Source organism: Oncorhynchus mykiss, chromosome 19 (assembly GCF_057628025.1).
Source record: "Oncorhynchus mykiss isolate SJ-2025 chromosome 19, ASM5762802v1, whole genome shotgun sequence".
Taxonomy (NCBI): domain Eukaryota; kingdom Metazoa; phylum Chordata; class Actinopteri; order Salmoniformes; family Salmonidae; genus Oncorhynchus; species Oncorhynchus mykiss.
In genome coordinates this window covers 35,893,131-35,908,071 of record NC_143040.1, presented here as the reverse complement: position 1 = coordinate 35,908,071, position 14,941 = coordinate 35,893,131, and the positions used below count along the sequence as shown (strand labels likewise).

The 14,941-nt window shown below is 40.3% G+C and overlaps 1 protein-coding gene across 1 annotated transcript; it reads left to right on the top strand.

Moving 5' to 3' along the window:
- Window positions 1-156: 156 nt before the first annotated feature.
- LOC110497579 (visinin-like protein 1) lies at window positions 157-8,307 on the top strand. The gene is made up of 4 exons (XM_021573754.3): window positions 157-919; window positions 3,571-3,737; window positions 5,270-5,485; window positions 6,291-8,307. The coding sequence occupies exons 2-4, from the start codon at window positions 3,576-3,578 to the stop codon at window positions 6,486-6,488; spliced, it is 576 nt and encodes a 191-aa protein (XP_021429429.1). The 5' UTR covers window positions 157-919; window positions 3,571-3,575; the 3' UTR covers window positions 6,489-8,307.
- Window positions 8,308-14,941: the final 6,634 nt, after the last annotated feature.

Sequence of the window (14,941 nt, the reverse complement as noted above, 5' to 3'; positions counted from 1 at the left end):
TGATATCAACCAATTTACGGAATGAAATGATGCTTAGGATTCATGGAAAAATGAGAATTAAAGATACCAAATGTGTCCACATGGTGACACAATCATATGTTAATTCAGATAGTTCTGCTCCCTCCTGATGCAACATTATTTCTTACAAGCTACTTCAGTATATTTGAATTAGTCAAACAGTATATATAGCCTATCCTTTTTTTACAGCCATGTTTGCATTGGAAGTTAGGCTACATAGGCTACATGCAGAAATCGTTGCAAATGTAGAATAGGGCAACATGCCTTACTGCAGTAGGCTTTGCAGGGGCATAAGTGGTAAGTGGTATAATCTGATTGAATATAACTGTTAAAGTGTAAATATTTACTGAATATTCCATTATGATGCATAGCCCTTCAACAAAACCAAATAAAAGCCCCCAGGGTAAAAACACATATTTAATTATGCTGGATGTGCTTATTGACTGGTTTTGGTCACCTCAATCATAATTTATCCATACACCTACCTATCCAATAAATGTAATTATTTGTGCTAAAAGGGAACACGACTTATAAGTCATAGATAGGCCTATACTGCTTTTATCAACGCAAATATAAAATCAATCAGTTGGAGCAATGCACAGAGACAACAGTCAACATAAGATCAATTTGTGATGCACACGGGTGACGCCGTATGTCTACAGTCGCATTACCAAAGACTAGCGTGGGATCGGTCCCTACTGCCGCTGCTGCCTGCCTGCGCCTGTCTCATCTGGAATAGCACGGGAACCCGTTATTTTTCTCTCTGCGTCTTGAAGAGGCCAATTTTAGGGTATATTCCCATTTGGGCACTCTTGATCATCGGGAGGTTTTTTACTGTCTCACAATACACGACAGTGCAGACGACCATTAGCAATTGCATCTCCAAAAATTGTATAATAAGGTAAGAAGCATGTGTCTGCAGAATGTCGTTTTTATGTTGGCATGGCATGTATTTAAATAGTTTGAGATGGTTGTCTACCGATATAATAATTTCCATTCACGATGTATCACATAATTGGGGGTTTTCCTGCCCTTATTAGACACGTTTCACTGAATGAGATTTGGGGAGAGGTTTTGGCGTTTTATTTGGTGGATATGTGCATCCATCATTAACATTTGCATAACGTTTAGAAATATAAAAACATGCTTAACTAATTATATTTCGAAAATAATATCCATATCATGTTTTTCCGTTGGTTTATTCACATTTCACGAGAATGACCAGATGTCATTTGATTGGTTGATAGTTCATTTTTTACGTTTTTATCATTTTTAGATGGTGCGCATGGTGAAAAATGACATGAGTGAGTGGTGTGATTTCGGGCGGGTTATCACTAACCAGGTTTAATTCCCACACCACTGCGTCGTTTCTATCGGAATGCACTTGCATACCCACCTCTATGTCCTAGCAGGCTTATACCATGAACTGGATATCTGAAACGACATGTTCTATCTGCAATTAAATTGCATTTTTTTCTCCACATGACGTTAGTGTTGCGCGTACATGTGATGTGGACAACTATACATTTTTATATTTGGAACGACGTTAATCTAAGGGACTAGAATATTAAGCCTTCAGACCGTAGGAGCCAAACCCATTTTCACCTTCCCTCTGATCTCTTTTCTCATCTTCAAGCAAAATGTTCCTCCTCAAGGTCATTCCATGCCTTAGGCTCACTTGATGTTATGTAAGATCCAAATCATTTCAACACAAGCCTTTTGGTAGCATCATCTAAATATATGTCATTTTTTTAATGAACAATATCCTTTGCGCCAAATGTTGGGTATGCAACATACAGTGCAAATAGGCCAAGCCCGTGGCAATGTAGTGTGCCTGTGTATTGTGTAATGTGCCTGTATGGGGCATACATGGCCTCTGCAAAAAGGTCTGCACCTTTTTGGCATAGAAAGTGCACTGCTACATGGTTGTTGGTTCAAGCACGGTGCTTGCTGTCAATGACTCCATCACAATGTATGCCTACTGCATAGCCTACCTCAGGCCATCGACAGCTTTTGTCATATTATAGTTGTTCCAGTTACCATGGTCTCCCACAACTGTCCATTTACAATTAGTCTTTGAGTTCATTGTATTATGTTTTCTAGGACAGGATAACATTTTAGCATATAAGGCAACTGTATGAAGTTCCATGTATAGTTTCCATAGTCAACATATTGGCAGAACAGATGTAAGCAGTAGCCACCGCCAATCTAGGCTGTCAGATTTGTGACTTTTTATTATTTAAGATGATGATCCACTGTGAGAGAGCAGCTCACAAGTTGGGTTGATTCCCTTGTCGATTAATTATCTAGTCAATGGCTTTAAAGGATTAATGGAGTACTGCACCATCGATGCTCCCTCCCTCCGCCCAAAACATGCTGCCTGTCTGAAGAGAACCGCATCAACTCCTATCTAACTACAGACTCCCTCACTCTTCATCGTGTTATCATCTGAAGTTGCGGAAGGCATCGCCCAAGAATTTGCGAGATCAACATGAATGCCTGTTTTGTTTTTACAGGGACTTTGAGATTACTTGTGTAATGAAAAGCGCTGTATGAAATAAATATATGATTATTATTATTATTATTGCCCATGATCTCTATGAGTTACACACTGCTGACTTCATATAATTACTCCATTATGTGATGAGGACATGTCATTATCACTCACTTCGTTTTCATTAATGAATAGATTCCTCTAGAGGTTTATACTTTGACGTTATTAAACGTGAACTGCAGTTAAAAGCATGCGTGCCAACTGGCACCCTATTCCCTATATAATAAACTACCAATGTACACTGTACATTTGGGACGAACACCAAACATCAGGCTATTGGTCATTTTGGAATCTAGAACAAAACTCGAGTGCGAAAGTCTGTCACAAGAGACTATAGGCTACAGGTAAAACGTAGACCTAGGTTGTTACATGATAGGCAATGATCGAACGCTTGATGTGAGTCTTGCTGACTGCAGTGTTCCTGCCCAGCACTGTGTGATGTCAGGCCAGAGACTGTGGTGCCAACAGATTTAGAAAACACAAATAGAACACTGGCATCAGGCAGGCAAAGCAATTCATTATTGATGAATAGCTTTTCTATTTTTTTAATTTTTTTTTACTAATTTCATTCCTTATAAAGGTACTGTTTGAAACAAAGCAGATTTGAGAGCAAACTTGTTGTTTACACTTCCAATGAAAACCCTCTCTTTATAACGCATTATAAGCACGTTTATAACACCTTATGCGTTATGCATAATGCATTATAATGCACAACATACATTTGAATGTGTGATAGGCTATTTCTCTCACCATGATTCAAATGAAGATATGCCTTATGTACTGTGCTACATTGTACTACACGTTGGTATAAAAAATACCCTGATGAAGGTCTACTGAAACTGAAACGTTGGTCTTGGATCCATTAAATGTTGCGAAGCATCAAGATCACCCATGTGCTGGAGTTTCCTTTCTAATCAGTATAAATCCTTCCCAGTCATCATTTTCAGAGATGTTTTATGTTATTGAGTCTCTTTGGTCATGTGCTTCCTGCACAACAGGCACCATGGGAAAACAGAACAGCAAGCTGACCCCTGAGGTGATGGAGGACCTGGTGAAGAGCACAGAGTTTAACGAACACGAGCTCAAGCAATGGTACAAAGGTTTCCTCAAAGACTGCCCCAGCGGAAGACTGAACCTGGACGAATTCCAACAGCTCTATGTCAAGGTGTGTTGTGATTGGCTACATTCTCTTATTGCAGATCAGGTGTGGTACATCTGCTTCACATGCTGGAGACATTCTTTATATGGTGTTATAACTTCTAACTAGGGAAATGATTGATATCATGATTATATAATGTGATTCTGAGAAATCTTTGTGAAGCTAGAACAGAGCGGAATCAGGGTTTGATTTCTCTGTTCGTATTCAAACGGCACTGTTGTTCAATATATTTTCTAACTGATCATAATGCCTGAACAGTTGTCCCTCTGAGCTATGTATTATGGAATCCTTGAAAATGGTTCAAAGGAAACCAGTAGAGGTGTGTGGGTAAAATCACTGGGGAGCCAAGACAGGAAACATTCCATATTACAACCTGTGTTGTGATGAATGGCTTTGTTTGCTCTATTAGTTCATAAGCCTAGAAAACCATGATATGTTGGCCTAAGGCCGAGACAATAAGAAGACCAAGTGTCAGAATAAATTCGTTACATCACAAAACAGGAGAGCAACATCTGTCCGGTGGAGTCCACAAAGCATATTGCATGTAACCAACAGTTGCATGACCTATAGCATGGTCAAGCAAGTTCATCTTTTCAACATTTTCGGACTACTAAACCAACACCATAGAGTTACCACAAGTCGCAAAGAAAACAGGAGCTGCCTCCACTATTCCAGCACCGTTTCAAATGTAACATTTCAACATCATCAAATCGCTCACCTATACTTAGTCTAATACAGTGACAACTAAACGATTCCCAAAACAATTTAGTCCAATCAACGTAAGCAAAATATCATGTGGCTGTCCATGGTACTGATTTCTGTGTGTGCGTAAGTAGAAAAAACATGACTCACCCTACTACCAATGCCATCCTCCTCTCTTTCATGTTGCCGGAACGGTCTATGACTCAGTCAGACAGTACATACTATTAGTTTTTGTTTTCCCAGGCTACCTTGCTAAAATGCTTGCTCTCTAGTCCAACTAGTTATCATTAGCCTACCAAACTGGCTTCGCTTGACACTTTTTTTGGTGTGCCAGGACCATTCACAGTTGAGTTCACTCAGTTTAGCTCAACGCTGATGGCCTGTTATTGTATACAAATAAATATCAAGGGAGGCCAAATGCTCGCTGGCTTCCCTTGCATCCAATGTTACGGGTGGCAAAAATGTCATACTATTTTTGACCAGACAGCATTAGATAGATGGGCTACACATACAGAGACAGAGGGGCGCTGTTTCGCTCACTAGGATGCTTTCTCCGGTGAGATACATTAAGCTTTTGCGAATTGAAGGAAAATTCTGAAACACAGAGAGACGAAAGATAAAACCATTTCTGTTTAATAGGATTTTTCTTGGTACATTTTTGGGGGAAGCCTGGCTTCCCTTGGCATCAATGAATACACAACACTGAAGGAAGCTGTTCCTTTCAGTTAGAGAGCTAAGTGAGATAGAGCTAAAGACATGTTTTTAAACATCATGTCAGAGATGAATAAATAATTGGATATCACAGCTGTCTCTCAATCAATCACTCTACTTTGCAGTTCTTCCCGTATGGCGACGCATCAAAGTTTGCACAGCACGCCTTTAGGACCTTCGACAAGAACAGCGACGGCACCATCGACTTCCGAGAGTTCATCTGTGCCCTGTCTATCACATCGCGTGGCAGCTTCGAGCAGAAGCTCAACTGGGCATTCAACATGTACGACCTGGATGGAGACGGCAAGATCACCAGGGTGGAGATGTTGGAGATCATCGAGGTAAGGAATCACATTGATGGCTGGTTTCCTAGACACAGATTAAGCCACATTCTGGATTAAAAAGCTATTTCCTCCATTGAAATAGCTTTTTAGGAGGCCTCCCGGGTGGCGCAGTGGTCTAGGGCACTGCATTGCAGCGCTAGCTGTGCCACCAGAGACTCTTGGTTCGCGCCCAGGCTCTGTCGCAGCCGGCCGCAACCGGGAGGTCCACAATTGTCATTGCGCACCAGAGACTCAGAGACCACACAGTTGGTGTGGCTGGCTTCCTGGTTGGAGGTGTGCTGTGTTAAGAAGCAGTTGTGTTTCAGAGGGTGAGATAGTAATTATTAACAATTGGATACCACGAAAAAGGGGTAAAATAAAAAAGCTTTTTAGTCCATTATTAAAATTAGGTTTAATCTGTGTCCGGGAAACCAGCCCTATACTGTGTGTTTAAAACAAATTACACTGGATTGTTACCATGACGTTTATATACCATTTGTTAAAGCTATCTATCCAGTTTGAAGTAATCAGCAGTGCATGTTATTAGAATGTATTCTGCAAAGACAAACATGGCTAAAAGGAAACATTGAGACAGAGGACGGTCAAGTTTAGCTAGATAATCAGGAGAATGTGTAGGACTACAGTGTTATATTGTGGGGGACATTGGTAAATAACTGCAGTAGTATTGAGATTAAACTTTGAACATGTTAACATATTAACCAAGACTGTCTGAAAATAGGTATTTCATTAATTATACCCCTGTTCCTTTCTGTGGTATTGCCTTACTTATCATCCCTGCATGTCGTCCCCTGTGTCTCTCTAGGCCATTTACAAAATGGTGGGCACTGTGATCATGATGAAGATGAACGAGGACGGCCTGACACCGGAGCAGAGGGTGGACAGGATCTTCAGCAAGATGGATAAGAACAACGACGACCAAATCTCATTGGATGAGTTCAAAGAGGCGGCCAAGAGTGATCCTTCCATCGTGCTCCTCTTGCAGTGTGATATGCAGAAGTGAGAAGGAGGTGCTCATCTGTATAAAACCAGACGTGTACACTCTCTTTGGACAGGCAGCACATGTTTTAATGTCTCATTAAGTTCTTCTTCTCAGCCATTTCCACAGGAAAAAAATTATGCTTGGACTATTTTTCAATGGACTCGCTTCTTGTGGTTGTATGCATGAGAATGTGAAATAGCTGAATCATTTTGAATATATTATATTACACAATATCATGATACGTTTATATTTTATCAAACCTAACCTGCCAATGTGAATTGTACACCAGTAATCCTACTCCATTTACCCATTCACTTTTAGGCTAGCTTGTATATCAGTGAAGCGCTATACATTGAATTATTCTGTTCTTGCAGTATTTAGATGATCCATGTACACTGTGGCAGCTAGCTGCTAATGCTAATGCTAATGCTAATGCTTAACATACTGGTAATGAACAATAATTCCTATGATAATTGTAACTCGTCTCTATAATATCCAAACTTCTTGAGCTCTTGGAAAAATAGAGACTGGAACTGTGTAGGTTCCAATCTTTGCATGCATGTGTTATGTGTTCAGACTCTATAATCTAACCTCTTCAATTTTTGCATCCTCAAGAGCGGTAATTCCAGAAATAGCCCTCCGAAAAAGCGTTTGGTATTGTTGCATGGGATGTACAGTAGTGATTCACCAGACCATTATATTATTAACTTCCTGTGGGAGCATGTTGCCCTCATTATTAATAACATTACGTATGTGTAATTAATATGACACGAGTTCTTGAATGATAGCTAATTACGAGCCCTTGCTGTAACCTCTCACACAGAGTCCAGATGTATCTGAAAGTTGAGTATTGAATTAAAGTCCAGCACTATAGAACAACTAGTGAATAAATACGCTGCTGATGATATACTATATTTCCCTGATAATATTATTCTATTGCACTGTTGCCATCAATCAACACCAGGCCAATGCTTATCCATCTTCAATGGTATCAACCACCCATCACTCTTAGCATTGCTGGATACATAATGCGCCATGATAACTCCAAATTGGTTGTAATTCTCAGCCTGTATGTTTGCCCACTCGATTTACAATACAAAAGTAACATCACACATATCAATATGTTTACAGTAGCACAGAGCACGGCAAAAATTGAACAAATCTTGGCTTTCAAGCATGGCGTCCGGAGCTTGTGAATTTCCAAAGCCAGATACGAAAAGCCTTAAGAGTTTACTGGACATACTGCGTTCCTACAAAAGGTACTTTTATATAAAACAACTTTTTATTGAAGGTTTAATCTTCTAATCTCTCAATAAATCTAAGTTTACAATGGTCTGTGATGGTGCAGAACCCCTCCACGAGTTGCAAGAAGTGCTAGGTAAAAAAAAACAAAGCTTCTGTTTCAAATTGACTCCTATATGGATTGCAGATATCGTGAAAATGTGCATTTCATTGAACATACAAGACCTATTTACCATTTCGAAGCTATGCAGGCATGTACTGGCAAACATTCCACTCATTATACTAGTGGAAGCTGACGCCGTTTTCTGACAGTTCTGGATACAGCATAATGTAGACTTGAATGCTCATTATTGGTTATTATTTGTCTATACTATTATGTGTACAGGATGATCCAAACTTCATGGCAACAATCTTTGTCAAGTAAATGTTTCTACTGAATATGAAAAATCTAATTTAAAAGATAAGTGACTGTGTATTTTTTTTTGTTTGTTTGTTCTTTTTATACATGTGGCATGTGTTGCACCCAAAATTACATAGTTACATTCTTTATGTAGTACTAATGAAACTCAATAAAAAACATCTATGGGCTTTTTCAAAAGGCATGGTCTGGTAAGTGTGATGCTATTCCTTAACCAATCAATCAAGAATGTTACACATTTCCGTGATTGATACGCCAACATAGAAATGATGCAAGTTGACAATTGGTTAGGTTCCAAAGGTATACATTTTGTGGTGCATTTATTGTTGTTTGAGGTGAATTATTCACCTTTCAAGATTCTCTGATTTAACCATTTCTGTCTATTTTCCCGCCAATGTCTGTGATTGCATTTATTACAAACAATGACTGTTGGTTAAGCTAAGATTTGTTATATAATCAGGGGTAAAAGTAAGGCGGTACGGTCCGGTACGGCATCCCAGCAAAATAGGGGGGGGGGGGGGGGGGGTTACACCGTGGGGGTACGCCATACCGGTAAAACATGAGCCTCTCACAATAATGAAAACAAAATGTCAAGAAAACTGTAGGCTGTTACACCATTATTTATTTCAAGGGAGGCATTTGGCCTCCCTTGATCATTTTAGGCCATCAGCATTGAGCTAAACTGAGTGAGCTCAGCTGTGAATGGCACACAAAAAAAAAGCGTCAAGGGAAGCCAGTTTGGATTTGGCTTCACACCAATCACATCACATTAGAAGCCAAACATCATTGACAGAACACTTGAATTGTTACATCTCATATAATCTGCCTTTTCCTAAATTAGACATGGATGGAGATAGGGATTTGTGGTTTTACTTAATTTTACATACTGGCCAATAATTATAATTAACGGCGATTCCAACCATAAATTCATACATTGTGCCCTTGGCCTGAGAGGATGGAAGTTCAACATGTAACTAGATGTAGTAACATCAGACTAATGTTAACTAGCTGGCCTGGCACATCGTTGCCCATGAAAGGAAGTTAGGCTAGAGAGCAAGCATTTTAGCCAGGTAGACTAGGACAACAAAAACTAAAAACGTGTATGACAGAGTCATAGACCGTTTAGGCAACATGAAAGAGGATGGCATGGGCATTTCTCTACAAGTAGGGTGAGTCAACATATTTTTTCTACATGCGGGCACACACGCAAACACACACACACACAACCCTACAGCATGGTAACTCTCCGTGGTTCTAAATCAATAGTTGTTTTGTAGTCTGAAAATGTTGGAAACGTTAACTCGCTTGACCATGCTGTAGGTCATGTAACTGCTTGTTACATGCAGTATGTTTTGTGGACTTCACTGGATTGGTGTTGCTCTCCGGTTTTGTGATGAAACAAAGGTGTGGTTGAATTTATTCTGCCATTGTCTTTTTATTGTCTCGGCCTTAGGCCTACAGTATATAGACACTACATGACCAAAAGTATGTGGAACATCTCATTTCAAAATCATGGGCATTAATTTAGAGTTGGTCTCCCCTTTGCTTCTATAACAGCCTCCACTCTTCTGGGAAGGCTTTCCACTAGATGTTGGAACATTGCTGTGGGTACATGCTTCCTTTCAGCCACAAGAGCACTGACGTTGGGCGATTAGGCCTGGCTCGCAGTCTGCGTTCTAATTCATCCCAAAGGTGTTCAATGGGGTTGAGGTCAGAGCTCTGTGCAGGCCAGTCAAGTTCTTCCACAGTGAACTCGACAAACCATTTCTGTATGGACCTCGCTTTGTGCACAGGGGTATTGTCATGCTGAAACAGGAAGTGGCTTTCCCCAAACGGTTGCCACATAGTTGGAAGGACAGAATTGTGTAGAATATCATTGTATGCGGTAGCGTTAAGATTTCCCTTCAGTGGAATTAAGGGGCCTAGCCATGAAAAACAGCCACAGGTCTTCATTCCTCCTCCACCAAACTTTACAGTTGACCCTTTGCGTTCGGGCAGGCAGCGTTTTCCTGACATACACCAAACACAGATTTGTCCGTCGGACAGCCAGATGGTGAAGCTTGATTCATCACTCCAGAGAACGCATTTCCACCGCTCCAGAGTCCAATGACGGTGAGCTTTACACCACTCCAGCCGGGGATCTTAGATTTGTGTGCGGCTCCTCGGCCATGGAAACCCATTTCATGACGCTTCTGATGAACAGTTCTTGTGCTGGCGTTTCTTCCAGAGGAAGTTTTGAACTCGGGAGTGAGTGTTGCAAACGAGGACAGAAAATATTTACGTGCTACTCGCTTCAGCACTCAGCGGCCTCTTTCTGTGACCTCGTGTGGCCTACTACTTTGCGGATGAGCTGTTGTTGCTCATAAACATTTCCACTTCACAGTTGACCGGGGCACCTCTAGCAGGACAAGATATTTGACAAACTGACTTGCTGGAAAAGTGCAGTGGTGACCCGTCAATCAGGCCTGGTGGGGCATTATTATAAATAATAATAACCAAATGATTCGTTTTTTAAAAACCTATTTTGCATGTTATTTTGGCATTAATACTTGTCACATATCAGTTTGCAAACAACGTAAAAAATACATGAGCATTGAGTTAAGAAGTCGCATACAAACATGATCTCTTTTTTGCTTTCTTGAGTAAGGCAGCTCCAAAATGTAGGTGTTTCAGCCTAGCTCAGTGCTTTCTGTGGTGGTGGGGCAGCCAGTGGAAAATACGGAGCGTAGGGGTTGGTAATGTTCTCTAGTTGCGCTGTGATTGGCTCAGTGTTCTGTAACTCATTGGGACACGACACCACCACAAAATCTACGGGGAGAGCTCGAAACTTCAAGCCCCTTGGGTGCTGCCATGGAGTTACATTAGAACTGCCCAAAACGCCAAATAAATTAACTGAACAATTTTGATAAAAATCTATGTCAAATTCATTCTGACAAATATATTGGTATTATGTAAAAGCTATAGAGGCCATTTGAGAGCTATCAGGATTAGCTCACATACTGAGATGGAGTGTTTCACTGTTGTGATCAAACATCATGTACCAACAGCAATTCATGTTTATCAGGAAATGATGAAAGTACAATTTGCATCTCACAGAGAGGGACCTATGTACATTAAGACACAAATATGAATTCAAAAGAATGTGGGAATATTCAATATACAGTATTCGTATTCTCAGTATTGTGGACTATAGGGAGAGTTGTGTACTAAAAGGGCCAGTCGTGGGCTAAAAAGCTTGCTCAATGGAGATTATCCATTGAGCTTTTTTTGTACAGGGTTAAGCTTCATCTGTGTCTGGGAAACCACGCCCTGACCAAACTAGAATAGAGACATAAAAAAGGAACTAAGGTCAGGACGTGACACACATTTATACATGGATAAACATATATATTATATACATGTATATCTAAAAGAAAGTGTCTGTCCTATATATGAGGGATATAACATTATATTTAACCCCTTATTTTAAGCACTCAACTATTTCCAGATACAGTGCCTTCGGAAAGTATTCAAACCCTTTACACAAAGCTTTATTCTAAAATGATTTAAATATTTTTAAACATCTCAGCAATCTACACACAATACCCCATAATGGCAAAGTGAAAACCGGTTTTTAGACATTTTTGCAAATAATAAAACAGAAATACCTTATTTACATAAGTATTCAGACCCTTTACCATGAGACTCGAAATTGAGCTCAGGTGCATCCTGTTTACATTGATCATCCTTGAGATGTTTCTACAACTTGATTGGAGTCCACCTGTGTTAAATTCAATTGATCGGACATGATTTGGAAAGTCACACAACTGTCTATATAAGGTCCCACAGTTGATAGTACAGAGTCAGAGCAAAAACCAATCCATGAGGTCGATTGCTCAGTTTGGCCAGGAGCCAGCTCTTGGAAGAGTTTTGGTGGTTCCAAAATTCTTCCATTTAAGACTTATGGGGGTGACTGTGTTCTTGGAAACCTTCAATGATGCAGCAATTTTTCGGTACCCTTCCCCAGATCTGTGCCTCGACACAATTCTGTCTCGGAGCTCTACGGACAATTCCTTCGAACCTCATGGCTTGGTTTTTGCTCTGACATGCACTGTCAACTGTGGGACCTTATATAGACAGGTGTGTGCCTATTTTCTCTTTGTCATTATGGGGTAATGTGTGTAGATTGATGAGGGGGAAAAAAATAATGCATTCATTTTAGAATAAGGCTGTAACGTAACAAAATGTGGAAAAAGGGAAGGGTTCTGAATACTTTCCGAATGCACTGTACACATACAAAAATGTACTCATTGCACTGTGACGCACCACCTCCCTGTACTGTTAGTCGCTAATGTCTCTTCACCTTCAGTGGCTCCATCTCTTCAGCCAGCTGTTCAATCCTGTTCCTCCCGTCAACATACTGGCAATCAACTTCCTTGGTAGTTTTCTCATGCTCCTCCAGCTCCTCCTTTGCTTCCTCCACAGTTTTCTTCTCACCATTCGATTCTCTGCTGGTTCTCTTGAGCCACTTCTTCCTGTAGCATTTGATGAAGTTAGCACGGTCAATTTAATGTAAAGGTTTTACAGAATCGATCATCTCCATAGGAAATCAAAGCATCATTTGTAATCATGGATCAATAAAGTTGTATTTTTACCAAAGTGCAGATGTCCTCAGTCTGTTCCTCCTCGACATTCTCAAGCTCAGTCACACTGGCCTTGACCTGATTCACTGTGGCCTGCATTCAAAAATACAGGTAAACAGTTAAACAGCATTCATGTCATACATTAAATAATAATCATAATAATCATGGATCAATAAAGTTGTATTTTTACCAAAGTGCAGATGTCCTCAGTCTGTTCCTCCTCGACATTCTCAAGCTCAGTCACACTGGCCTTGACCTGATTCACTGTGGCCTGCATTCAAAAATACAGGTAAACAGTTAAACAGCATTCATGTCATACATTAAATAAAGGTGTATCATGCACAATAACAGACAGCAGCACTCTGCGTTGATATACAGGACATGCATTTTTATTTTTGAGATGCAATTATCACAATTGTAACAAGCATGCTTACAGTCACAACACAATACCAGTCTTTTTCAGTCATTATGGGGTCATGATGGTGCTGAAGTATGATGAAGCAACGCATCTGACTGTTGTCTATTCAATGCATCAATGTTTACATTTTATACAGCAGTGACTGACACATTACAACACAGTTCAAGACATTACCAGGGCCATGATGGTGTTGTGTAGTTTGGCCTCCATGCGCTGGATGTCCTCAGTGACTGAGCCCAGGTGAAGATGAAACCCGGGAGAGCTGGCCCTTGTAGTTTTTCAGCTCTGACTCCAATTTGCTGAGAAATGCAACTACAAATCAATACAATTCTGAAAGACAAGATCAGGTTTAGGGCGGAAACTTAATTCCCTTCTATTATCGCCTCCTGGAAAAAGAGATCAGTCCTCTCATGGGACTTCCTGGTTAAATAAAACATGAAATAAATAGATAGAAAAGATTTACTGCTGATGCGTTTCTGTACAAGCTCTTTCATCAACCAATACAATATGAACATTGAACACATCTAAATAACTTAAAAGACATCCTCCAGCGATTGTTTTGCTTTTACTGTTGAAAGCGATATCCCAAGTATACTGTAAATACAGTTGAGTACACACACTAAAGAGCAAAATATAGATATATTTTGAGCAAAATAGTGTTGTTTTTTTACACAACTGAAAACTTCAAGGAGTAGGGCATTCAAAGAGTTGGTCTGATGAGAATCTGTAATGTCATCGACCTCCCCCCTTGCTTGAGGAACAATAGAGGAGAGATAGAGAACAAAAGAGGAACCCCCTCACTTGTGCTATGTCATGACATACCTGGAACACCTACTGAGATGTGCCCCTTGTTAAGTAAATCAGGTCTTAAATGAGGTGAAAAGGAGACTGGGGTGGAAAATAGTACAGACCAGATTAACAAAATAGTTACTTACCGAATTTCTGTCTCCAGATCTCCCCTGAGGTATTTGGCCATGCCGAAGTCTGGGGTGTAGTATCGGTTGCGGTAAACCTGATCTCCTTCGGCAGTGAAGGACAGTTCCTCGGTGGGTCGGCCTTGTCGCATCACCCTCCTGGCTGCGTCCTTCCCCTGCAATCAAAATAGGGGAAGAGACATTGGTACCTGGGCACTTTATAACCATCGACTCGAGCAAGCAAGGGGTCTACCTTTTACATTTGCAGCAAAGTCTACTGCCAACTTAAACTACCTTCATCAAACTTCAGCCACATACAGTGCCCATTCTATGCAAGACAGCCTGATACATTACATGATGGTACAGTTAGAAGCACAATTGTCAAAACCACTTTTCTATCTTTCAATTTGATCTACCTCAATGCACTCTCCTTCAAACAGTTTGTTGGACTGTGCATGCAACATGTAAATATTATGAACTTGATCAGGGTAGAAACTAACTTTGATGATGAGAATGGATTCTATGGCCCTCCTGTCAATGAGACAGTTGGTAATGACTGGGTTGGCTATGCTTAGAGAGCCCAGCACCGAGGGGTAGTCAGGATGATTGACTCCCCTGAAACACAACAGAATACAAAAACACATTTCTACAAAATAGCTTTACTGAGTCAACATGTTTATATACAGTTTGTTATGTGCATATGACATAATTATTTGTTAACATTAAGACTTCTCCACACACAGCGATAACTAAATATGGTAATTGACCAAATATGGTCAATAGTAGCTACCGCTATTCAACAACAACAATAAAAATGATGTCAGCTTCCCAAATGGCACCATATTCCCTACATAGTGCAC

Excerpts from the sequence above, each read along its gene's own strand:
- LOC110497579 (XM_021573754.3), top strand. The coding sequence starts at position 3,576 with ATGGGAAAACAGAACAGCAAGCTGACCCCTGAGGTGATGGAGGACCTG. Across the intron at positions 3,738-5,269 it reads TCCAACAGCTCTATGTCAAG|TTCTTCCCGTATGGCGACGC; the intron begins GTGTGTTGTGAT and ends TCTACTTTGCAG. Across the intron at positions 5,486-6,290 it reads AGATGTTGGAGATCATCGAG|GCCATTTACAAAATGGTGGG; the intron begins GTAAGGAATCAC and ends GTGTCTCTCTAG.